The sequence below is a fragment of the Alexandromys fortis genome, unplaced genomic scaffold (assembly GCF_014885135.2).
Source record: "Alexandromys fortis isolate MF-2015 unplaced genomic scaffold, M_Fortis_MF-2015_v1.1 scaffold_181, whole genome shotgun sequence".
Taxonomy (NCBI): domain Eukaryota; kingdom Metazoa; phylum Chordata; class Mammalia; order Rodentia; family Cricetidae; genus Alexandromys; species Alexandromys fortis.
Genome location: NW_026068069.1, coordinates 944,351 through 972,096, shown reverse-complemented (window position 1 = coordinate 972,096; position 27,746 = coordinate 944,351). Strand labels below are relative to the sequence as shown.

The 27,746-nt window shown below is 39.4% G+C and overlaps 1 protein-coding gene and 1 long non-coding RNA gene across 2 annotated transcripts in view; one reads left to right on the top strand and one right to left on the bottom strand.

The window, feature by feature from the left end:
- Positions 1-24,791, top strand: part of Adamts19 (ADAM metallopeptidase with thrombospondin type 1 motif 19) — a 175,119-nt gene extending 150,328 nt beyond the window's left edge. Inside the window, exons 20-23 of the mRNA XM_050120872.1 lie at positions 1,268-1,472; positions 2,382-2,534; positions 19,285-19,462; positions 23,594-24,791. Of these exons, the coding sequence (XP_049976829.1) occupies positions 1,268-1,472; positions 2,382-2,534; positions 19,285-19,462; positions 23,594-23,745 (688 nt within the window). The 3' untranslated portion in view covers positions 23,746-24,791. The remainder of the gene's footprint in view (positions 1-1,267; positions 1,473-2,381; positions 2,535-19,284; positions 19,463-23,593) is intronic.
- LOC126487845 (uncharacterized) overlaps positions 1-27,746 on the bottom strand; it is a 182,091-nt gene that overhangs the window by 83,404 nt on the left and 70,941 nt on the right. The window lies entirely within an intron of this gene.

Sequence of the window (27,746 nt, the reverse complement as noted above, 5' to 3'; positions counted from 1 at the left end):
TGACCCTTCTCTCCAGACTGGGATATTCTTTCTTATTTGCTTGTTTGTTTGTTTGTAGAGAGGAGCCAAGGGACTAGTGCAGAGCTCAGAAGAAAACAAGCAGGGTAGATTATTATTTCCTTCTGTCACATGGGACCCCACTGAACTCAGATTGTTAGGTTTGGTTCAGTAACTTTAACTTGCTGGGTCATTTTGACACTGGACTAGCCATACAAAATAATCTACGTGACTCTAAATTCCATGCCTTCTGATTAGTGTAGTAAAGTCCAACTCTATCCTCTCCATATTTTCTGGAATGTGAACCATCCTTTGGGCCCACATAGTCATGCCATTCACAGTTTCCTTATACTCGCTATGAAGCTATTTCAGGTATCAGATGGACTGTCCGTCACCGTGTTTATATTTTTGTGACCCCTTACAAGGTAGCTTTATGCTGTGTCTCAGTGCCTTGGGATTCTCCTCACTCCACTTCAGCATATAGGCTTTGTGACTCCTCCATGTTGCAAGAATATGAGTAAATACAAAACAATAAGAAGGGAGACTATTCATAACATAGGACCTGGTTTCTTCCTGAAGTTAAATTAGAATAAATGGTTAAGCCCTGTGATACACCTCAAGTCATTAGGAGTAACAGTAACAGATACATATTACTACCCTGATCATTGTAACTAAAACCTCTTCATCTATTAAAATGTGGGGGGGCGGGGGTTGTGGGTGTATGTGTGTACTTACTGAGTGATTGAATAAGCAGGACTGAAAAAAATTATTAGAGTCCCAAGGATCGCTAAAATGAGATCATGTTAATAAACTCATATATCTGTATTTACGTGCGAGCTCATTGGTAGCTTGGCTAAATAATATACCATATATCTCCTAACTTATTGAATCTCTGTATTATTCAATTTGCCTTTCTGTAAACAGCCAGGATGGCTGTGGTTCCTAATGCATATGGGTTTTGTGACTATTTGTAATGCAAAGAAAAGGAATAATTCCAAAACATTTTATATCCATGCTTCTGTAAGTACTTGTTGAGCAGAAAGGTTAACACATAGAACACTAGGAATGGCAATGCATATCTATCTTGAGAGTTAAGAACATTGCAGAGATAAGCATTATGGAACATTGAAGTATAGTATGTTCAAAGTAGTTGCAATTTAAGGAAAATTAACATAAATTACTGTGACTTTCTGCTAACTCCAAAAGTGTGGAATACGTGGTAAGTTGACAGCTTTTAATTTGTCTCCAATGACCTTGGCTTTGCTTTTAGGTGGATGATGACAGAATGGACCACGTGTTCACGAACGTGCGGAAAAGGCGTGCAGAGCAGACAAGTGGCCTGCACCCAGCAACTGAACAACGGAACGTTAATTAGAGCCTGGGAGAGGGACTGCCTGGGGCCAAAGCCCGCGACTGCCCAGCGCTGTGAGGGCCAGGACTGCATGACAGTGTGGGAGGCAGGAGTGTGGTCTGAGGTATGGGACATACCCTGATTCTTTCCCTTTTTCCTCCTCGGACTCTTCGCTCCTACAAAATCTTTTTGTGTCATGTCCCAAATCACTATGCATGACAACTGATAGGTAAAACTGCTAATTTTGCAGATAAAAGGGAAAAGAGCTAAGTTTGAAAACCTAAAAAGATATTGACATAACCCATAGACCATTTCATGTTAATTTTAGACTTTTGATTTTTCTCACGTATGAGCACTGCTGAAGGGTCACACATTAACATGTCTATTTGATTCCTTGCATGTCTCTGAATATTAAAAGGGAACCAACATTTAGCAATCATTTTATTTGTGCAAGCAATGAAATTTTACTTATTTGGTCAACTGTTTACATATAAGCACACACGTAAGAACCTTAATATTTGCTATTTTTTATATATATGGGCAGTATAACCTAGGGGAATTCATTCACTCAAGAACTCTATGTAAGTAATAAAGCTGCAGTTTAGACCAGGGTGAGCTCACTGCACCACACAGCCTTATAAGCTTGCAGTGTGCCACATACAAGTGTGCTCCATGCAAATCCACAGTGACAAACTCACATTATCATTATATATATATATTAACATAATTGTATGCACCACTTATTGTATGCATTCAGTGACCTCTCCAGCAATTTAGGTGTGTAAGTTCATGGAGCCCTACAAACACACGCACGTGACACATGTGCAAAGTCCACCCCCATGTAGACACACAGAAAAATTATCTAGGTACGTAATTTCATAGTTTGCTATATGATATAAAACGATAGACAAGCTCTGTTTAAAAAATACTGGCTTTCCTTTTAAAAGTAAGAGAAATGATAGAAACTATTATAGACATGCCTTAATCCATAGCCTGAACCAGCTCTATTCAGACCTGTAATATTATCTCCCAGTGCTCAGTCAAGTGTGGCAAAGGCGTGCGGCACAGGACCGTGAGGTGCACTAACCCAAGAAAGAAGTGTGTCCTCTCCACCCGACCCAGGGAGGCGGAGGACTGTGAGGACTACTCGAAGTGCTACGTATGGCGAGTTGGTGACTGGTCCAAGGTGAGGGTGACTTGTGCTGGGCATAGGAGGCATAGGGAATAGAGGCAGACATCAAGGGGTAGAGGGTTCAATGCCCAGCTTTGACTCCTGTCTATTTCCCTGAGATGATGATTTGAGGGAATGGTTTAATGATTGAGATAAAGCACAGAAAGTGTGTAACATCATAGTTGGCATAAATAAATCTCTAGAAGTAGTGAACATTGTTTTGTGCTATATTTTTGGTTATAGTCCTCCCTCAGAATATGTTTAATAATATCTGATAGATACAATACTATAAATGAGTTAATTCAAACTACAAATAAAGGGGTTTCCAGCAGAAAAGCAAAGGGACAGATATAGTTCTTTGCAGTCAGTGTTTTGGGTTGTGTACAGTAGAAACGGAAATTACTCATTTCCTGGTTTTGGTAAAACAAACTTGGAACGCAGGCGTCAACAGAGGGATAGAGAAACATGCAAGGAAAAGGTGGGACTAGGGGGCATACCGGCTAGTCAAGAGTGGGACCAGGATAACACTGCTAAAATCACTTCAAATGGATAGAATTCATTTGGGCAGTGGGCAGTTTTATTACATGGTAACAGTAAAATTTGCTAAAAATTTTTCATATGCGGAACATATGTGGCCCATGCGGAGGTTCATATATGATTAGGCCGTGGAATTCACCTAATAAGTTCCCTTCATAGAACATTACTGAGCTCCACATTTTAAGATAAATTCTCACCGAATCTGGGTGAATACAGCCCTAATGTGCTATTTCCCCAAATGTAATAATTCCACATTCAGCGGCGGCATTGTGTTCAGCACGGAACAGCCAATGCTGTGGCATAGAAGAAATAGAAGCCTCCTCTCTTGGGTTTCATAAACTGAAAGAGAGATATGCTATGGAACATTAGGACGCATGGTAGCTTTCCAAAAAATAAGCTGAAGATCATTCTGGAAGACATACTTTTAGTATATGAAGTATGTGAATTCTAGCTCCCAATGTTTCCCCACACGAGATCATGGGCATTTAAAGACCAATCTCTTTTCTTGTGTGTGTGGTGACTTGGGTGTGAATGCAGGGGTGGGGAACATAGGTGTCTGTTTGTGTGTGTGTGTGTGTGTGTATGGGTAGTTTGAGTGTGGATATAGGGGTGGGAAACATAGGTGTGTGTGTTTGTACGTGTGTGTGGGTAGTCTGTAGGGGTGGGAAACATAGGTATGTTTGTGTGTGTATTTATGTGTGTATGGGTGGCCTGGCTGTAGAGTCCACATTGTTGTCTAGCTTCTCTGAGATTGTCATTTGTAGAGCGTTTTTTTTTTTCTTTGCTTTATGCTTAAAAACCACTTATGAGTGGATACATAGAATAATCATTTTTCTGGGTCTGTGTTACCATACTCAATATGATGTTTTCTAGTTTCATCCATTTGCCTGCAAATTTCAAGATGTCATTATTTTTTTTCTGCTATGTAGTTTTCCATTGTGTAAATGTACCACATTTTCTTATCCATTCTTTGGTCAAGGGGCATTTAGGTTGTTTCCAAGTTCTGGCTATGACAAACAATGCTGGTATGAACATAGTTGAGCACGTGTCCTTGTGGTAGATTGAGCATCCTTTACATATATACCCAAAAGTGGTATTGCTGGATCTTGGGGACACAGCCAACAAGACAAAACAGCAGCCTACAGAATGGGAAAAGATCCCCACATCAGACAGAGGTCTGATCTCTAAAATATACAAAGAGCTCAAGAAATTGGTCATCAAAAGAACAAATAATCCAATTTAAAAAAAAATGGAGTACAGACCTAAACAGAGGACTCTCAACAGAGGAATCTAAAATGGCTGAAAGATACTTAAGGAAATAAATGTTCAGCATCCTTAGTTATCAGAGAAATGCAAATCAAAACAACTCTGAGATTTACAAGTATAAGATGGAATAAGATCAAAAACACTGATGACAACTTATGCTGGAGAGGTTGTGGGGTAAAGGGAACACTCCTGCATTGCTGGTGGGAGTGCATGCTGGTACAGCCCCTTTGGATGTCAGGATGGCGATTTCTCAGAAAATTAGGAAAACCTGTGTTTTTTTTTTAATTTTACCACCATTATGCATAAAATTCACAGGTATAGTTAGACTGAATAACTTCTCATTGGGTTATGTTGCTGTGCAACTACCACACAGCACTTGTGGTACTCAAGGAAGAGAGTGGTTTAGTGAGTGTTCTTCATTCACAGACTAGGCCTTTGTTTGCCTGCTCTCTCTTTACTCAGTTGTTCTCATTCTCAACCTCATTACCCGTGCTTCCTCCCTCTTGCTCTCCCCCTCACTCTCTCTTTACATGAAAATATGTTTCTCCTTTTCCTTAGAGGCATTTTTTTTCCTTCTTGAGGTCTCAGCATCACAAACTCAAACAGCAATGTACACAAATGAAAACCAGCGGCTCCTTGTGAGCGTTCCTGACTTCACCCCCTTTCTCCTAAGATACGGCTTTCATGTTAAAATGAAAAACATCCCAAACAATGACCGAGGAGATGGCCAGCGCTGCGGTTATTGTGTTCCCGTGATGAAAGTGTTCAGGGACAGAGAGAACACAGACCTCTGATTCTTATCAGCTGTGTCTTTACAGCACAAATAGCAACAAGATGTGTGCGGTTGTGGCTGGATGTCTGTGCTCCTCCGAGGGCAATTAATCTGTCATCTTCACTCAGTTTCTACCCAGGGTTTTATACTATCAATACACCTAAGTGGACTTAATATTAAAACTTGGTGTGGCTTTGATCAGGAATATTGAATTTGCTGTCCATAACGTCTACCAACACACAAAGGCTCCTCTCCTGCTGAGACACAGTATACACTGAATCAGTGAGAAGAGTCCTCAGGCTCCCCCACTGCCTCGGCATCCTTAAGGAAGCTGATACCGATCAAAGGCAGATGCAGAATATGGCTAATGCCTTAAACTATTCCATTGCATTTGTATTAGTTTCTGTGATTTCTAACATTTAGATTTGGGATGGTTTTGTGCAGACAATGGGATTAGGGGCAGCTTAAGGGGCAGGGCGACCAGGTCCAAGGAGAGTGATATACCTCAGTAGTAGAGTGCTTGCCTAGCATCTTCAAGGTCCTGGGTTTAAACTCTAATGCCACCGAAATAAACAAACAAATAGACCTTCGTGTGGAAAGACAGAAAATCTCATTTCTAGATAGATGCACTGCCATGGACGTGGCCCATGTTTCTTTCACAGTGTTATTAGACTAGGACACACGGTGTTGTCCCCCTGGTGTGGCTTAGGTTAATTGTTGACACAACTGTGTGTCACATTCTGACTAGGGCTGATAAGGATGTGGTCTGAAAATCTTACTTAAGGGAGGGGAACAAGACCCACATTTTTTGTGGCAACATGAATCTGCATTTATTCACTTAAGATGAATTGAAAAATTACATCATTCCTTGAGTTTAATAAGATGACATATTTCTCCTGAAATTTGGCTTCTCTGCCTTCATTTGGACTTCTACAACTTCTGGTTTGCATTATTGGAGGCCAACAGAAGAACAAGTGAAAGCATTTTATTTACCTGTTACAGAGAATTTTGAAGATTTAATGGATTTTGGTCTTCCATGAAATATTAACAAGTGATTTATGCATTGAACCAAATTAATTATTTTGTTCTACTGTTAGATTTATTTCATACTTTAAAATCCAAGATTATTTAGTAATGAAAAATTACCAAACTCCAAAAAAAAAAAAACCAATAGTTTGGGCTGCTTATCAAATTATGACATTTTAAATCAGTATTGGAACTACATATTATTATGAATCTTTTGAGGTCATATAATCCTAACCGATATACAGCCAATCATTTTGAATCATTTTCAATGGGTTAGCTGTATGTCTCGTTAAAAATATTTGTGTAAATACAAAGCACAGAGGACAATGAGCCCTATCAACCTATTCCTGAAAAAAAAAAAAACTGCCCTCAAGGAATCATCTTCAAATGAACAGTAGGGAAATTGCAGAGGCAAAGAATCTAAAAACCAAAGTAATTCTCGGTAAGAAGTAGAGAAACACTTTCTGGTTGTAAAATAACATCAAGGGGAGGGGAGAGTGATTCTTGTAGGTATTTTGATGTCATCTTTGCTTGCGATGATTTTCTAGTTTTAAGTAGTTATAAATCTCAAAATTTTATTTGAAGTTTTTGTTCATTCTCTGGAAACAGTATTCTGACAGTCCTTGCTCATCTCACACTTGTTGGGTAATTGATCAAATTTAAAAAGCTCAAAAATAGAATATACAATTTGATCAGGTAAAATGGAGCAGCTCTTTCTGTAATTGTGTTTTGCGTAACCACCCAGCAAAACTGTAAAGAGGCATTGGGTTAAGTAAATACTAAATCAAGGTAACTCAGACCTAAGTATAAGAACAAAGAAATAGTCATGCGTTAGTTTGACTTCTCTATCACGGTGGTAAGACACTGAGAAAAATGCAACTTGAGGAAGAAAGGCTTTATTTCACTTTACCGTACATAATACTTTATGGAGAAAAGCCAGGGAAGAAACTCCAGGCAGGAATCTGGAAGGAAGATCTGAATCAGACCATGGAGGAACACAACTTATGACAGACACCCTCTATTGCCTGTTCCTTTTGCTTCTTCTTGTCTCTAACTTATGACCACCTGTCCAAGGTGACACCGCTCACAGTGGAACGGGCCCTCTTATGTAAATCACTAATCAAGAAAATGTCCCATAGATGCCCCCAGGCCAATTTTATGGAGGCAACTACTCAAGTGGGTGTCCACCCCCAGAGGACCCTCGTTTCTGTCAAGCTGGCAAAACACAATTAATGCAAATACGTGACTGTTGAATTATAACCATTTCTTTCTTGTTTATTGCCGCAATTATGTGTCAATTTCACAGTAAAAAGCACATCATGACGTTAAAAGTCCACTATTTCTAAAATTCCAACACTAAAAGTTCAATGTCTTTAAAATGTCTACTCTTAACTGTCATCTCCCATAAAATCTAAACTAAATTACATAGTTTCTTACTGCAAGAAGGAAGAACCAGGACATAAATTCAATCACAGTTAAGCAAAACCAAAGTGAAGCAATTAGCTCCAAGTCTTGTAGTTCAGCGCCTAACATCCAGACTCGTTCACGCTCTTCTGACCTCCACAGGGCACTGGCAGCTCTACCCGCTCTGCTCTGCCAGACGGAGTGCACACAGCTTGTCTGCTAGGCCCAGGCCAGCTCTGGACCTCACCTGCTGCTATTCTTGGTTGTCACCACACAGTTTTGGCACCTCCAGCTGTGTCAGGTCTCTACTACAACTGTGGCTGCACCTTCACCTGTGGCCTAAATTGGCCTCTTTTCAGGAATTCCAACCCTGTCACATGGTGCAAAGCCTCAGCTACTCCCCGAAATCCCTTCGATCCTAGAGTTTATGCTAGAACTAAGGCTGTGCTTTCTCCAGTGGTAACTCCTGCCCTCCCACAGTGCCAACCCTCAGCAGCTCTCCGTGATCCCTTTAATACTACAATTTGGTTAACAGCTTGAGGTGCAGCTTTGGCCATTTCTGGACCACAGCTTCTGTGTGCTGCCCCTAAGGAAATGCTACCCAGAAGACTTGGTCTCAATGATGCTGGTCTCTTCTGCGTCACAGCTGCTCTTTAGCTTTAACCAGTCAGCATTGATTGCCTCAGAAAAGCAAAGTTTCCATGTACACAGACTCTTAATCCAAAATATCACACAAAAGGCCTTGGTAGTATCTCTGTTTCTCTCCAAAACTTAACAGGTTAAACCTCCATTTCTGCACCTCTCTCGTAAGTTTTTATTTTCCCAACTCCTAAATCATCTCATTCAACTCTGAGCACTAAAATGGCCACCATCTCTAGCCCAAACTCTTTCCATGGTCCTTCCTCACCTCCACCTCCCCCACACAAAAAAATAATAATAATATGGACAGATTCATCACAGAAATACACTGTGTTCTTGGTACCAATTTCTGTATTAGTTTGTTTCTCTGTTGCTGTGATAAAATACTTAGGAAAACAACTTGAGGATGAAATAGTTAATTTGTGGTTGATCTTTATTAGCACGTACAAGAGTTGGACTTTAACTCCCTAGTGCTGAGAAGAGGTGGCTATAGCTAGACAGACAGATAGGATATTTATCCCCTATCATGCTGGTCTGTGTTGATCCAGTTGGCTAGCACTTGATGTGTACGGGACTTTATTAGACTATTTTTCATATTGCCGAAGCTTTCCCCTAGTGACACACTTCCTCTGACATGGCCACGCCTGCTCCAGCCAGGCAATAGATGATGCTGACACTGTTTTAATACACGGGAAGTTGGGGTGAGCTATGGGTTTGAGAGAATCAGACAAAGACTTCCCTTCTGGATGGACAAAATGTACGGATCACTGGCTGCCCCTGGCGCTTTCCCATAGCAGCAGAAGATAGTGCTGAGAAGAAAGACAGAACATATCTGCTAATTCAGTCCCCAGACCACTGTCCACTACCAAATCCTCTGCCATTTAACGCTTCCCGAATTCTGACCTAAGTCATCTATTCAGAACTGTCTGCTCATCCCCATTTTCATCAACCAAAGGATTTCCACAACTCTGGGCTTGAGCAGTTTTTTTTTTTTCTTTTGCAACCTCAGTTTCTCTGTACAGTCTTTATAATTCTCCTGACTATTGAAGCCTTCAAGGACCAGTTTAAGGGTGTCAGCAATAAAAGAAGCTGTGGAAATCCTCCTCACTTGACTGCAATTTTGTTCTGCTAATTAGTTATTGTTGCTTTCTTTAGAATATCTGAACTCCTTGCCTCTTCTTAGAACTCTCAACAAATAGGCACTTGTAGTTAAGAAATTTGACTGAATATACATCAACCCATTTCTCCTTAAGTAAACAAATACACTTGACAATTATATTTCTTTGGAGTATCATCTTTCTGGCCTTACTGCTACAACTATATTTATTTTTTTCCATCTATTTATTTATTTATTTAAGTTTTCTGTATCTTCCGGAGCCTAGGCAGTTTGGATGTGCACCTAACTATATTTATTTTTATGTGTATGTTTATAGATATGTATACATATATACATAATACATACATACACACACATTGTGCATGTGATTTGTTTTATTCATTTGTTTTTTTGTTATAAGATCCCACAACACTGCCTGGACTAGACTAGAAATCACTATGCAGCCTTCAGTCACCTGGAACTTGCGATATTTCTGCCTCAGTCTCCTGCGTTTGGAGATATTCCATATTTATCGGTGAAAGGACAAAAAATTATTAAAAGTCGTTTTAAGAAAATTAAACCAATATAATCTCATTCATGTAGCTGAACAGCTCCTTTACTTTTTCATATATATTAGTTCATACTACTTTAAAATGTAGTTTTAAAGTAAATCCATCCTTATTTAACTGTCTTAGTATTTGGGACAATAAATATTTCTAATGTTGAGCCTGTGTGTGTGTAATAAATGCATGTGCGTATGCTTTTAGGATCCACCTGTTGCTTCTCTCTGACACTGGGGTCATAAACAAGCAGTCTTTTTATGTGGGGGCTGGGCATCCCAACTCAGGTCTTTATCTTATCTACTGAACAATCTCACCAACCCCTTTAAAGTTTTAGGGGACAACGGACTTCTTTGGCATTCTTGTGACACAATGTGGTTGGAATACCCACCACTCGGTTAAACAGCAGCTATCTAACCTAGAAGGGAAACAGTGAACCAAGTGATTCTTGCCTAAGAGTTTCCTTTGAGACCTAGAAAATACGTGGTTTCTGTCAAGGTGGAGTCATTTAAAGATAGCTGCTATATGCCGATACCATATATGCTATGTGCTGCTTGCAATCAAGTATTTCCTTACTAAAACAGTGTAAAGTTAATTTTAAAATTCAAATTATTCATTTCTCTCTCTTGCACAGCCAAAACGAAAAAATAAATGAATAAATCTGGTCTGCATTTGTCAGACCTGTTGAATGAGACCTGGAAAGAATTTCCATTTAAAATGAAGTTTGATCACTGAGATTGCAAAAGTGCTGTGTGGGGGATGATGATGCGAGAGAACCATCTGGATACAAGGGCTGTGTCTTTTAGCATCTGCCAGACCCTCTCATTCTGAGAGCTAATAAACTGATGAATGTAGCTGAAACTTTTCTTTTTGTTTGTTGGTTGGCTGGTTGCTTTATCGGAACCCGACTTTCTCGTTCCTCCCATGGCTGTGTTGATCAGTGCCCACTTGATGCCAGTTGTGGGCTCACAGCCCTTTCACGTGTGTGATCTAGCCACACACCTTTTGTGGACTTACTCTGGCTATGTGTCAACATTTCGTTAGCCATGGCAGGATACTTACACCCTTAGACAGAAGAAAGAAGGAAGGGAGGGAGAGAAGAAAACAACACCATCCTGTATCTGACATCCGGGAATGAATCGATTCCAAACACCTGGGTGTCAAATAAAGCAGGCAAACTATTCTAAAAAAGACACCAACATCCCCGACCAAAATCAGTTCTTCCTAGGGAACAAGGCCAACCTGTGTCCTTTCGTGTGCGTGGTTCACACTCACTTCATTAGAGAGCCGAGTGAGAACGGCCAAGCGTGTGCATAGCCCACGAGGAATGCTGCCCTAATCATTTCCAGGGGAAGTTGCTGCTCAGCGTCCCCCTGAGGTCCGCTCTCCGCTGGGCCTGCTCCTCCACTCTTGTTAATCCACTTTTGAATATCTCATCTGCTCCCAGAGACAAATTCCCCGAGTCAGGGCTGCCAACCTCGTTACAGATTGGCACTTACCAGTACAGATTAGATCATGTTTTCAAAGACTGCCCCATTATATTGGTAGTTGAAAAAAATTTCAAGCCCTGCCAGGGACAATTTTCCCTTAATTTAGGAATTCCTATTTCTTCTAACAGCCAGCTGGAAGTGAGTAAAATATTACAGTGCTCTCCTTAGTGTTTGGCCTCGAGAAAACACATTCTGTCCAAAATATATATCTTTGGCACTCTCTAGAAGTAAGGAATCTTGGGTAATCTCTATGCAGGCCAACTGTGAGAAATATTATTTTTAACACTTAAATACATGGAATGATTGTTTTTCTTATTTTCAAGAAATTTAAAATTAAACGAAACTTATATTAGGTTTTTTAATCTAGCAAATTTTAAATAAAAACTCATTAGAGATAATTTTACTATCCTGTCTTGTGCCTTTCTGGTAAAACCTTTCGGTGACGTTCTACAGTGTTCACAGCTAGAATAATTTCTCATTCCCTGAGAACTGTTTGTAACTTACACAGATTAATGCTTCTTAAGTTCAATGACAAATTATTGATCATATAATCTAAATCCATACATTGCTATATACTCAAATCCCTCATCTGTTCCAAATAGCTAAGTAATCTAAGGATTGAGAATGAGCGATAACTAGCTTAGACCCCAAATATCACCTTTATAGCTATACTCAATGCAAAACGATATAAAAGTCTTGCTTCAAGTTGCAGCTGCATTAACAAATGTGAAATGTTTCTGTAACAATAGTTGGCTGATATAGTGTATTTCGTCACTATTTCAATATATATTTTGAAAGTGCCATAATTAAGGTAAAATAGCATTTCCAGTTCCAGAAATATTTCATTCTGACACCAATATATATGTGTATTGTATATATTGAGCTCTTTTGTGCCACGAATCAGACAGCTGCTCTGATACTCTTTAATTCAAGCACTTTTCCCCCCTTCTTCCTTTTATTGTCCCTCCTAGAAGCATTAGAAATCTTTACAGTGTAAGCTTTCTAGGACCCAGTCAGTTCTTTTTACCTGTCATAAGAATGTCAGAAAGGATGTAAGCCATGGGAATATCCAGCTGTATTGTAAGTAACCTGAAGCAATCTACAAAAGCGTAGGCCACATTTATGTCTATCCTAGGACACATGTGGCCCACGTTTTGAACACACCAAGGCTTAAGATAAAAGTGATAAGGTTTGACAATGTACACTTATACATTTTTAATAAGTTTTTGAAATTTCATGTATTATATTTTGATTACATCCTTCCCTTCCCCATCTGCTGCTAGAAACTTCTCTGATGACTTTTGAGAGATGCACTGATTGTGAATGTAACGAAAGTCATTTAGAATCTGTTTATTACTTTGTCTCATCAACCATACAATAGTGAAAAAAACCTCACTAGATATGGATTCTGTCTGAGGGGAGAAGCTAAACATCAATCAGAAAATGGCTGGCTATTCTCGTGATGGGTATGCTACTATTGTACCAGTAGGCATGGAAATTAGTAAGGAGCCATGGAGAATGGGAACTTCCAAAGATTAGAACTTAGAACACAGTAATACAAAGGGGAATGGGAATAATGGGTTAAATGGGGTTTGGCATAGGGCAGGGTAGAGAAGAGAATATAGGGAGTGATAAGTAACTCTATAGACCTTCTGTAGGTATGACAAACTACTACTGCAGAAATTTCCCAAAATATAAGCACAGAGATACATGAAAAGACTTTAAATAGTTACCCTATAATGAGACAATAATGTCCCAATAGGCATAACAAATAAAAAAAAATTGATGTCAGGAACGAGTTAACTCAGAATCGTTGGTGGCTATGAGTTCCCATCGACCCTCAGATATTATGAGCTCTTCCTGATGTTTTTGGTAGCCTCAAGAACTTTCTGGTAGGACCCCATTGCTGGAGACACCACACACTTATCTACTAGAATATCAAGATATCAAGCTGGTACTGACCTGAAAGCCTCATTCCTGCTTTCTAGTTCTCAGAATGCTGGAAGGTGCTACACATGGTACCAGGCACACTCAGCTGTGGACCTTGCAAAATAGTATACAGACCTGCCTGGCATGATAAACATCTTATTTTAAAGTATTATCAATTATGGTTTATAACAGGTTGATTGACCAATATTTCTTTCCGTGGTCCTTATTTAACAAACTAATCATTTTTATACTTCAAAGGAATTAAAGTATTGAGCAAATTTCTCTTATGTTTAATTTTTGGTATGGAGCTGAGGTATAAATGTAATTGACTTGAGTATTAGAAATTTTCACTGTGTCTCAACAGAAGAAAATACTGATTCTCTTAGAAAAATCTAAAGTGACATTTTCTAAACATTGCTCAATTATGTCAAAGCATGGAGACTATTTTCTTGTGTAACCTGTCATGACGAATATTAGTTAAAATAAAGTTTGCATCAAGATATTGGAGTTCCTTCTGTATAGAGAGAAGGATTCCTAACATTGACTCTCTATGTGCCTTGTTAGCTCTGTCAACAAGGAAATGTCCAAAGGCATTTTTAGAAATTTTTTCCTCTTTACACTTACCTTCTTACATTTGCTCGAAAGATCACCACCGCAGAGCTAGGATAACATGATTGTGTTTCCTGTACCGAGTGAGAATGAAGGATTGAATCATGAGCTGTTTTGTTGCAAGGGTCCTTCGGGGCAATCTTAAAGTTTGGGAAATGGATTTTCACAATACACAATTCAGGACTCTATGTTAGCAATAATCTAGCACTATTTCCTTGCCAATGTAATCTCAGTGGCAAGGGGTCTGGTATGGCTTGGATTTTTCTGTTATGTTTTTAATGAATTGGATTTGTTATTTTAACAATTTTGCTTTGTTAGAAGTCAAAGGAGTTGCCATGTTTCAAGTATATTTAAATTTTTTCATGATATATGTGAAGATCAAGGTTAATTAGAAAGAAAAATGGAGATAAGAGAGATAAATTTTTAAATTGATTCCCAGTATGAAGAAACACCCCACCCTATGCTGCCATACTCCTACTGAGCAATTTGACATATTGTAACTCATAAATGTATGAAAATACATAATATATGGGAAAAATAATCAGACAGGTATAAATGGAGGAATTCAGTGGAAGCAAGCAAATGTTTGGAATCCACGGGCTTGTGTTCATGGCTGGCCTGTGCCTGGAGAGGAAGGCTTTCTTCAGGAATCTTTCTCCATTTTCTCAGTTGAGCAGCAAAACCCACTACCCCAAACTCTTCCATTCTCCTTCAGGGTCTTTGTTTTCTCCACAGAACCTGGTTACATCTGCAAACACAATGTATTTGACTAGTTTCTTACTTACCTTCACTGGCCATAAAAATGCAAGCCCCTAAGCGTGAAATGGCCTTTTCTCTCCTGTGTACCCCTACATCTGAGTATCCAAAAGAGGACTTGGTACATGGTCACGTTTGAGTTTTTATTTATTGAATGAATTAATGAAATAGGCTTTATGATTATAAATTTATTGGAGCTTTGAGGAAACAATTCTGCATCTATTTAAACAGTATTAGACAATCAGGTACTAATGAACCCATTTGTGTTATTGCTTAATACATAATTTTGTTTATAACTTGCCTATACATAGGGTAACTGTATGTCCTTGTTTACTCCAGACTGTCCGACTGCATTTTTATAGTCTTAGAATAATCATAAGCATTGCCTTCTTCCACAGAGTCCTGATGGGCAACAAACTCTATGGTCACTGTATCCAAAGACAAACTGTGCCAATGATTGATCATTAAGGCAAAGGGATGTGACTCATGCTATTTAATAAGAATTTTAACAAGAATATCATTTCTGTGTTTTATAGTATGATAGAAAGATGTTCTAGTTTGCTTTCTGTTTTTGTGATAAAACACTATGAACAAAAGCAACTTGGAAGGAAAGGTTTTATCTAGTTTATAAGTCCTGATCATGGTCCATTATTGTGGGGAAGCCACGGCAAGAACTCAAGGTGAATCCAGAGGCAGGAACTGAAGCAGAGACCATAGAGAAACTTAGTGGCTTACTCTCAATGGCTTTCTTGGCCTACTTTTGAAAAATTATTTTACATTCCAGTCTCAGTTTCCCATCCCTCCTCTCTTTCCAGTCCCTCTCCCATCTCCCTCTCTTCTCACCCCCCAATCCACTTCTCCTTCATTTCTGTTTAGGAAAGGGCAGGTCTCCCATGAGTAGCAACAACACATAACATATCAAGTTGTAGTAAGACTGAGCATCTTCCCATGTATTAAGACTGGGTAAGGTGACCCAGTATGAGGAATAGAGTCCCAAAGCCAGCAGAAGAATCATAGACAGCCCTTGTTCCTACTGTTAGGAATCTAACAACAGGTCCAAGCTACACATCTGTAATATATATGCAGAGAACTTGGGTCAGTCCCATGCAGGCTCCCCGGGTGTAGTTTCAGTCTCTGTGAGCATAGGTTAGTTAATTATGTGTATTTTCTTGTGTCCTTGACCCCTCTGGCTCCGACAATTCTTCCTACTTCTCTTCTGCAAGAATCCCCAAGTTCAACCTAATGTTTGGCCGTGGGTCTATATCTGCTTCCATTAGTTGCTGGGTGAAGCCTCACTGATGACAACTGGACTGGGCATGGATCTATGTATATAGTAGAATATTGTTAGGCATTAATTACTACATTGACATTTTTCTCCTTAAGTCATGTTTTGTTTTATCCTGGGTCTCTGGGTCATCCAGCTTGTGGGTCCTGGTGCTCCAGGCAGTGTGAGGGGTGGGTTTAATCTCCTGGCATGGATTTTAAGCTAGACCGATCATTGGTTGCCTCCTCCCTCTGACTCTAGTCTACCTTTACCCCAGCATATCCCATAGGCAGGACAGACTGTGGGTCAAATGTTACGTGATTGGGTTAGTTTCCCGTTCCTTCCACTTGAAGTCTTAACTGGTCACAGGAGATGTTCTTTTCAGATATGTATCCAATATTGCTAGGAGTCTTAGCTGGGCTCATCCTCATAGATTCCTGGAAAATTTCCTTGCACCAGGCTTCTACCTGACTTTGAAATGTTCCCCAGCTTTTCCAGTAGTCTTGTTCAGTACTCTCTCCCTCCGCCCTCCACCTCTCAATCCGATCGTTCATGTTCCTATTCCCCACCCACCCCCAGTCTACTCATGAAATCTTTTCTATTTCCTCTTACCGGGGAGGTCTGCATGTGCCCCCATGAGCCCTCCTTGTTATCTAGTCTCTCTGAGTCTTATGATATGCTACCAAATTGTAGCATAATTATCATTTATTTTATAGCTAATATCCACTTATGAGTTTGTCTTTCTGGGTCTGGATTGCCTCACTTGAGATGAATTTTTTTTTTTTAGTTCCATCCATTTGCTTTCAAATATCCTATTGCTCTTGTTTTTAACAGCTAAGTAATACTCCATTGTGTAAATGTAAACCTTTTCTTTATGCATTCCTTGGTTGGGAAACGCCACATTCAACCTTTAAACAACAGTGCTTTGACACAGGAGACAGCCTGGTGCTGTTTTGGCTAGGGTTGGGACTGCATGGTACAAGGCTTTCAGAAAGGGTAATACCACTTTCTTTTTGTCTCAAAGGAAACCGTGTCTTTGTAACATAAATTATTATTTTAAATATTAAACAACTGGCATAAAGTGGATGAAACCACCGGATTCCCCCTGCATTTAGTAATCCGTTTTTAATTCCATGCATTAGTCACTGTGTTTTGTTAATAAAGGGTATTAAATACAATACCAGGTCAGCAGTATAAATATCTCATTTGCTTTATTTTCAGTATAGGATCCAGAACATAATGGTTAATCAATAAATGTTTTTTTAAAACCTCAATTGATGGGGGCATTCAGAGACACTCAAGCAGAGAATTATTTTTAAGACGGTTTGACATAACTTTTGCCAGACTGTTTCAGTGTTCCTGGAGAATCATTAGTTAGTAATGCAAGTCTTTTCTTATCCAGCTTCAACTCTGGAAAACTGCTGAATAGCAGTAGCAATGATAATAGATTATGTAGATGTTTTACTTCCATCATAGGTTAGAACTTAAACTATAAGTCCCAGATACATTAGTTGTCAGGGGCAATACTGAAATCAAAGTCTCTTAATTCCAGTACCAAAATTATTTTGGCTTTCTCTTTTAACGCCTGTCTGTTTTTAATCACAGTGATGTCATTTGAGAAAATACCAATTGTTTAGTTTTGTCTTCTGTAAGGAGTGAAAAAGTGTAGAAGACTCCCTGGGATCCCAGCTGTCTCTCGTCAAATATTTGCTCACTCTTTTCTCATATGAGTGATAAAATTTTTACCAAACTGTACTTTAGAAAGAAAATAATTATTACTGCTAGGCTTTGTTTCATTATTGAAATTTTCTAGTGGGAATAAAATTATAAAAACATTAAATACCTAATTTAATCAAGTTTATTTTATTAGTTTCAATAGCAGACTTAATACCGCTTACTTAAACAAATTACAGAATTTACATTATTCCTTGGGTACTGTATTGGTTTTCAGGTTGTGCTCAATCATTACAAAATTGATTTTCTTAGCCTGGCGGTGATGGCGCACGCCTTTAATCCCAGCACTTGGGAGGCAGAGGCAGGCGGATCTCTGTGAGTTCGAGGCCAGCCTGGGCTACAAGAGCTAGTTTCAGGACAGGAACCAAAAGCTATGGAGAAACCCTGTCTCGAAAAATCAAAAAAAAATTGATTTTCTTATGAACTACAACTAAAGTTTTCTTTTTGTTATTCCGGTATTCCTGAAACTGAAGTTAGCCATTATCAGCTAATTCTCTCTTGTCATCTTTAGTTATTTTGGTTTTGCTAGTAGTTCCCGGGGGAGAAAAGATGTGTTGCTTCCGTTCGCTCACATCGTTTGTAGTCTTATGAGGTGGAAGGATTAGGACGGGTCAGTGAAATTTCCAGGCTTTTTGGGGGAAATGATTAAGGATGGCTGCGGCCCTCCTCTGTCTCATCAAGCGGAACCTTTCCTCTCTAGCAGTGTTCTAACCCTTTCACTTTCTAAAAGATCCCAATTGCCCTGAAACTCTACAGAAATATTAGGAATATAGATCAGAATATTTTTCCATGTATTCTTACCCTATAGATGCTCTAGTTATTTTATTTTATTTTATTTTATTTTTGCCTCTTTAAACAGCATCTTTCCTGGAAGTCGCAGAGGAAGCAGAGTTTGTGGCAGGCCTGTGTCACAAGCAGGAGGACTTGGTTTGGGCTCTAGTGCCCACCACCCATAATCCCAGTGCTGGGTAGTACAGACAGAAGGCTCACTGGGGCTACCCAGCCAGTCAGTCAGCCTACTCAGCAAACTCCAGCCAATGAGAGATCTCCCCTCAAAGGAGGTAGATGGTGTTTTTGAGGGTGACATCTGAGGTCCTCCTCTGGCTTAAACACACATGCACACAAGAAAATAAATAACAGATAATCAAATACATGTGTATATTTCATAAAAACCTCTTACACCATTCTTAGTGACATTACATATGTGCCTACATGCTTTAAATCATTATTACTACACAAATTGGACACAGATAGTTGGGACAATGTGGAAACCTACATTTTATTTAAACTCATTTCTTTACTTATATCTGACTTCTTCCATTTTCTTTAATCTATTTGAGGTCCACCTCCCCATTCCCTCCCTTTCAATTCTTCCCCTGCCCTACCTCACTGTTACCTCCTAAATTCATGGTTTACTTTTTTTTTAAAACCCACTGAATTCACTTAGTGCTGCCAAGTGAGCACGGATGTATGACCTCTGCATACATGGGCCATGAGTAACTCTTTACATAGAAAATGATATATTATAGAGATAATCCTCGGATAAACACAATCATATTCCTCTTCCACGTAATCTTCCGTATTTTAAGATAACGCTATTTCCTCAATCATCCCAATGGACAGTGACTTGAAATTCAGGCAGGGAAAACAGCAAAATTAACTCGTACACCCTCCCTCCCCCAGTGCTCCATCACCTGCGGCAAAGGGATGCAGTCCCGTGTCATCCAGTGCATGCACAAGATCACAGGGAGACACGGCAATGAATGCTTTTCTTCAGAGAAACCTGCAGCGTACCGGCCGTGCCACCTTCAGCCCTGCAATGAGAAGATAAATGTAAACACAATAACATCACCAAGACTGGGTAAGCCCATCACAGCGTGGGCGGCTGCCAGAAACATGGGAATCCTTTTAGGTCTTTTATTTCCTGAAAGCTCGGTTGTTATTAAACTGTGCTTTTTAACCTGGTTCTAAGTTGGGTCTATTTTAATATACTTAGTCCAAATGGTCAGAGATGGGTTTTTGTTTTGTTTTCTGTTTTCAATTTGTTTATTTATTCACTTATTTTTTTCTATTTCCTGTTACATTCGAATCACAGTTCTCCCTCCCACCCTTCCTTCCACCCTCCTCACCTCCCAACTCTAGCCCACCCCTCATCCACTCCTCCCTTGGGAAGTCAGCAAAGGCTGGCACATTAAGTTGAGGCAGGACCAAGCCCTCGCCCCTGCATTAAGGCTGAGCATATGGGCTCTATATGACTCGGTAGGTAAAGGTACCTGCCGCTGAGCCTCACATCTGAGTTAGATATCCAGAGATGGGTTTTTAAACGTTTCATAAAAACTCCTTTCCTTCCGTGAAGTATTTAACTCAAAGCTAAGTCTAGGAAATACTGACGGCACACTACCTGACGTCAACTTTTTTAAATTTTTTTTATTGATTTTTATTTAGCTCTACATTTTTCTCTGTTCCCCTCTCTGCTTCTTCCCTCCCCTTCAACCCTTTCCAAGGTCCTCATGCTCCCAATTTACTCAGGAGATTTTGTCTTTTTCTACTTCCCATGTAGATTAGATCTATGTGAGTTTCTATAAGGGTCCTCATTGTTGTCTAGGTTCTCTGGGTTGTGAGTTGTAGACTGGTTTTCTTTGCTTTATGTTTAAAAACCACTTATGAATGAGTACCTGTGATAATTGTCTTTCTGGATCTGGGTTACCTCACTCAAAATGAATGAGGTTTTCTAGCTCCATCCATTTTCCTGCAAAATTCAAGATGTTGTTATTTTTTTTTTCTGCTGTGTAGTACTCCATTGTGTAAATGTACCACATTTTCCTTATCCATTCTTTGGTTGAAGGGCATTTAGCTTGTTTCCAGGTTCTGGCTATGACAGACACTGCTGCTGTGAACATAGCTGAGCACATATCCTTGTGGCACGGTTGAGCATCCTTTGGATATATACCCAAAAGTGGCATTATTGAGGTCAACTTTTTTATGTTGCAGCAGAATTTAAGCTTCAGTCTAGTCTCACACTATCAACTATGATGATGTCTGTGGGAAGGGAAAGTTTTGGAATAAACCTTAAATTTCTCCATGCCCAGTGCCCTCCTTTTTATCTTGGATGCAATTTTACTTTAAGATAGGCAGCATAAAAGCAGTTTCCTGTTTTTTTTTTTTTAAAAAAAACAAACAAGCATCTAAGTCTACACAACAAAATGTGAGGTGCTTTTCTTGTCTTTGAGGATAGAAGTATAAATTTACAAGCCCTGGCAATATTTTAACATGATATTTAACATAATACTTTTTGTGTTTTTTTAAAATTTATTTTTAAATTAACATAAAAAGTGACAGGTTTCTTGACATTTTCATTCATACTTAGTTCCGGTTGACCTGCCTCCTCCTTATCCATTTCTCTGCTGCCAGCACCCGCTGCACTCTTCATCCCCATGGCCACTGGTACCCACTGTACCCTCCATTCCCACGGTCACTGGCACCCACCATACCCTTTATCCCCATGACCACCAGTTCCCACTGTACCCTTCATCCCCATGACCACCAGTTCCCACTGTACCCTTCATCCTCACAGCCTCTGGTACCCACTGTACCCTTCATCCCCATGACCACCAGTTCCCACTGTACCCTTCATCCCCATGACCACCAGTTCCCACTGTACCCTTCATCCTCACAGCCTCTGGTACCCACTGTACCCTTCATCCCCAGTATTGCTCTTTCCACTTTCATATCATATATGCTCTGTTACCCTTCCCATCCTGCTCCCTTGCAGCCTCTCTTGTTCCTGTTTCAGGGGTCACTTTTCTGGCCTCTATGCACACTTCACTAACATAGAAATAGACACATACACACACACACACACACACACACAGCAATTAAAACCTAGGAACCACATAGGAGAGAGAACATACAGTATTGGTTACTGACAATCTTTTGTTACTTATATTTTAATGTCATGAAATATTTTTGTAGCTAGTCTGAGTTCTTTAATATAATCTATTTTATATCAATTTATAATATATGCAGGTAACCTATATTTGCATGGAATATCTTAATGACTGCATTATCTTTTATATCTCTGGCAATTAGTACCTTTAAAATCACTTCAACCTGGCAACTAGTGGATTAAGTTTTTTTCACCTGTGCGTATAACTTCTGGGAAAACAATTTAAATGATGTCACTATTTAAATAATAGACAAATAAAAGGGGGCAATTTATCATACATACCTTTATACTGAAAACACAAAATTCAAAGAAATGGGTAAGCTTGTTTTTTTTATGGAAACACAATTCTTTTTGAGTCTAATAATTAATGTTTCTTTGAAATAATTAGTTAAAATAAAATAACATTAATCAAGACAAAAGTTAAACAGTTCTAAGACAGGTACCTCAAATGCATGCTTTCAATAAAATGTAACCTTTTCTATCAACCACATGGAATCTGTGAGGTATAATTTAGGAGAAAACCATAAAATAAATGGAGAGGTTTTATTAAAATTACATATCTTTTACTTGTTAGTCTTTGAAGGGTATGTTGGTTTCTCTTTATTGCTGCAGTAAATAATCTAACCAAAAGTAAGTTGGGGAAGAAAGGGGTCATTTATATTTCTATCCATCATGGCCGAAGGAAAGTATGGCAGCTGACCATAAGCTCGGTCAATCACACTTTATGAACACATAGGGGGCAGAGAGAGAAAGTGAGGCCAAACCGTAGAATCTCAAAGCCTGTTCCGGGTGTCTTACTTCCTTTGCCAAGGCTCCATGGCTTAAATGTTCTAGATCCTTCCCATGCAGCACCAACAATTAGAGATCAAAGTGTTGAAATCAATGAGTTGATGGGGGATAGTTCTCATTCAAACTGTAAGAAAGATGTACCTTAAAGCACAAGTACCATGATTGGGAACTTTAAGTTTTATAACTTTATGTTTGACAACTCAAGGCCATCTTTGGTTACATACGGAACTACAGAACAATATGAGCTACAGCGTGATACTGCGTCAAAGAAACAAAAGATTACTTATATACATGTAGATACAGAAGGGAAAAGAAAATGCTTTTTTTTATTTAATCATAACTTCTAAAATCTTTGAATAAAAATGACATGGTTGTAGACAATTATAATTTCAACACTCAGACTGAAACCAGAGAGTTTACATACCAAGACCCCATTTAAATAATACATACAGGGGCTGGAGAGATGGATCTGTGGTTAGGAGTTCTTACAGATCTTGCAGGGGCCCCAGGTTTGATTTCCAGCATCCACACTGTGGCTCACAACCATCTGTAACTACAGTCCCAGGGGATCTGATGCCCTCTTTTGATCAGGTCAGGCACTATCTCATGATACACATCCATATTTGCAGACAAAATACTTGTATATATACAATACAAAATAAATAAGTCTTTAAAATGTAAATAGTACGTAGATCTACAATAGATATGCTGGTTAATCTCAGTCATCAGCTTGAGATCTAGAATCACATGGGAAGCGAGCCTCTTAGCATCCATGATGGAAATTATTTTGACTACGTTACTTGAAGCAGAAAGATTCACCCACTGTGAGTAGCACCAATCCCCAGGATGGAATCTTGGACTATATGAAAAGGAGACGGAGAGGTGAGCACAAGCGTCTGGCCCTATCTGCTTCTTGGCCTTGAGCCCACACTGTTTCCACTGGAATATTTTTTATCACAGCAACAGGAAAAGCAACGACCACAGATGATCAACAAATGCAATTGAAACTTAAAAGCTCTGCTGCACAGCGACTGTGAGCAATCTGTTTGCAGTAAGCTTCAACTGTCCCCAGCTGAGAGCATTATACACTCATGCTGCTGGCAGGGTGGGCACTCTTTGTCTTGTATGTTCTGTCAGGCAAGATACACACGTTAAAAAAAATAAGACAAATTAATCCACAAAAATTAGTAAAAATTGTTCCTACTGACGGCACCTAGGAGCCTTCCCAGGGTGAATTCACCTTGTTCTGTTTCCCAGCTGCCCTGACCTTCAAGTGCCTGGGAGACCAGTGGCCAGTGTACTGCAGGGTGATCCGGGAGAAGAACCTGTGCCAGGACATGCGGTGGTACCAGCGCTGCTGTGAGACCTGCAGGGACTTCTATGCCCAGAAGCTGCAACAGAAGAGTTGACCTCTGGCGGGCTGGCCAACTGGCTCGTAGCTTTTTGCTATTACATTATTTATAAATACACACACACTAGCATGTTTTTCAGACCAAATATTATCAGATTACATATAATTTAATCAAATTAATTTATTTGCCTGCCAAACATCTAATGTGGTGTTTGTTTTTGGTTATTCAAACATTTTGATTTTTTTTTACTATAAGGTTTCATAAATAATTTTATTTGAATTGAATAAGTTGGGTCTAGTACACGAATAAAAAGAAATGATCTTTTTTTTTTCATTTATGGCTGTCTGAAAGGTGCTATTTTCTCTCCACCAATGCCATTAAGTTATCCAGTGTGTACACTACCTTGGCATGATAGCTTAGCTATACGTGCAGAAAATGACCTATTTTCTTGTGTCCTGCTGCAGAACCTGCCCATTTTCTGTAATCCGCAGGAGATGTGTAAACAGAACAAACCTCACCGTCTTGAACAATCTTAAGAGAATGTATTCTGAACTTGATTCAGATTTAGAGGCGAGTATAGGAGACCGTCTACTGTAATGATGCTTTTATGCTAATAGTGGAGAAGTCAAGACAGAGACTTGGATCATGTTCACGAACATGCACTTGAACACAAGTATTGTGACCATGAAGCACTGTAAAGATGTACACTGAATCACCGTTGCACTGTTGGTGTGGGTGCAGAGAAACTGTGACAGAATTGGCAGCATCCTACAAAAACCTGTCTTCTTTTAACATGCCATTAGGGTGTAGCTTTTTAAAAACATTTCCAATAAAGAAAACGTTGGTCCACCTACATCCTTACACCCCGTAGAAGATGTAGTGATGAGCAGACTACTTAGGCTCACCAATCATGTGAGCGAAGGTAGTGAATATTTGTTCTTCTTTTCCCTAGGAATAAAGAAAAGGAAATGAGATTCAGATAATATTTTGATAGTTCCATTGTATTTTTCCCATTAAAAATAAAAATTATAACTCTCTGAAACATTCAAAAGACATCTTAATTTTTTTCTTGTAATAAAATATTGTACATGATTCACACGGTTCTTTGGCTTTTTTTTTTTTCTTCAAGTAAAATATGTGAAACTTCCTTTGGGGAGAGAGTTCTTCACGGGGCTGTCCACATCTCCACACTTGGCAGGAAGAGGTGCTATTTGCCTCTGTTCTGAAGAATCTACCGCAGGAAGCAGGCAGAGTGGACCACAGGGAGACAGAGGGTCTTTTTCTGGAGCAAGAGGAACATGTGTGTATTTGAGACATTAACTATTCATGTTCCCTAAAACCGAGGTCCCTTTTACAGTGCAGCCCACTGCATGTTCAGAAATCAGCTGACCCTCTCTATATTACTGTTGATACAAACAAAATCAAACAAACAAACAAAAAAACAACACAGTTCTCATCTTAAAGGGGATAAGAGATACCTTATTCCAGATCCACATATGCATGGTCAAGGCCTGGGAATACAGATTTCAGTTACCTTAAATTCCATGATCCAATGCAGAAGCAGTTTCATGAAGTTTTTAGTTTCACAAAGAAAGTGACAAGATTCAAAATCAACTTATAGAAGCCTGTAGGCTGAGTAGCAAATCATGGGAATATTTCCATTCATAATAGCCTCAAAAAGTATGTAGGAATAAACCCAACCAAGTGGGTAAAAATCCTCTATAATGAAAACTTAAAATCTCTAAATAAAGAGATTGGAGGAGACACTAGAAACAGAAAGACCTCTCACCCTTCTGGAGTGTCAGGATTAATACTGTGAAAATGTCCATTCTACCAATAGAAATCTACAGATTCATTCACATCCCAATCAAAATCCCTAAGGCATTCTTTACATTAACCATAAACTTCATATAAGAACCAAAAGTCTCCAGACAGCCAAAGTAACACTGAGCAAAAAGAGCAATGCTGGAGGGATCACTGTCCCAGATTTCAAGCTGTATTGCAGAGCTAAAGTAATAAAAAACAGCACGATACTGGAACAGAAACAAGCTTGTAGACTAGAACAAAGTAGAAGACCTAAACAAGAATACACGTAACTACAGCCACCACATATTTGACAAAATGCGCCACAAATACACACTAGAAAATAGCATCTTCAAGACACGATACTGGAAAAACTGGGTGCCTACAGGTATAAGAATGGAATGAGACTCTTACATGAGTTCTCAGGACTGGGGAAGCCAGATTCTTGGCCAGATATTGTCTGAATATCATCTAGTCCAAGTGTTTCTTAGAATTCCCATTCCCCTCTATACCCTCATGAGTTGGGCCTCCACCTTGTGTTCCAAGCTCTCCCTTCTTACAGTCCCAAAGCCTTTCATCTTCAGAGGCAAGCCAATTCCGAAGGCCTGAGATCAGGTTGATCGCAACAACAACCTCACATTTGCCACCAATTTTCTGTTAATTATTTGTTATGTTGCTGTCATAAAATATCAGACTCCACAACAAGGAAGAAAGGGTTTATTTTGGATCACAGTTTGAGGGTACAGATCATTATGAAGAGACTCTCATGGTGGATGGGAGTTCGAGGCATTTGATCAGACTGAATTGGTTGTCAGGGAGCAGAGAGAGATAAATGACGGTGCTCAATTAATTTTCTTCTTTGCAGCCACCCTGGAATGCCTCACCCACAGTCAAGAGTGGACCTTCCTTTAGTAACTGAGTCTAGATCATATCTCATAGGCGTCCCCAAGGGATTGTCTCCTATGGGATTCTGAAGACTGTCAAATTAGCAATCAATATTAACCACCACAAGAAACTTTTAAAATAAAATTATGAAATACATTATCAAGCAGACAAAGGTGAAAATCAAGTTTCAAAGGAGGGAAAGTCTTATTTGCTAAGGATACTATAAGGATTTTCTGGAAGGTTCAGTGTCATCTGTGACTCAGATGATTCATAGGCACGCAAGAGGTAGGAAAAGGAAGAGAACTCTTGGATGCGAGCAGACACGTCAGGTTGGAGTGACGGTGTGAAGAATCAGTAGGTGAAGAGGGGATAGTTTTCCTGTTTACACCATACGGACTTCAAGAATAGTGGTAAGAAATGCTAAGTGGTGGGTTTCAGGATAAAGACAGAATGTGCGGAAATTAGCAAACGAAGAGACAGCACACAAACCTCCCGTGCACAGAGCAAGACAGAGAAACCCGGAAGAAGCCTAAGGAGAACCAAATCCTCACTTCACCTATGTCATACTTTGGCTAAGGGAAGGGTCTAATCAAATCTATTTGGATGTAAGTTCTGTGTCTCTGCTTGCCAGCACAGAGAACCAAAGGCAAGTTAGGCTCTTCTCAAAGATGTGTATTTTCCCCCAAGGAATACTCTGGGAAGAGCGGTCTGAGAAACACTTGCTCATTAGATAGGTTTTGGCAGCAGCCAGGCTGTATCAAACACACGATAAGCACATAATAAACTTGGTTCTTGAAACGTTAGTGGTTTGATTGTTTTGTTATTAACTCTTGTTGTTAGTGCCTGTTACTTCCTCTAGAAGATAGATGCTATAACTATGTGTAAATTATATCAGTCATTATGAACTTCATGTACAAAGTGTTCATGTAGAAAATGTCAACTTGTTAATTGGGTTTATGACTCTAAGTGGGTCAGGTTTTTGTCAAATCACATACTCTCGTTTTTTGTTTTTTGTTTTTTTTTCTTTTGCATAAAGAAGGTAAGTGCTCTCCAGTGTCTGGCTTGATTTAAGAACATCCTTATTCTTGTAAGCTATATGGAACCCTTCTGAAGTCTATTCCTGAAACATTCCACATGTAACCACACTGCCTCTGGAAGAGAAGCCTTCCTACTACATCAGAAGGGTTCATAGAGTTGGTGAAAAAACAAACAATTGTACTCTGTTAGAAGCTGTTGATACATCTACCCTTAACCAGTCTTGCAAGAGGGAATGCTGTTCTGTCCAGATGAAAACCCCATCCTTTCTAGGTGGGGGAGTAGGCCATGTAGAGTGTCCTGTGCATAGAGAGCATGCTTATATTAAATTCATC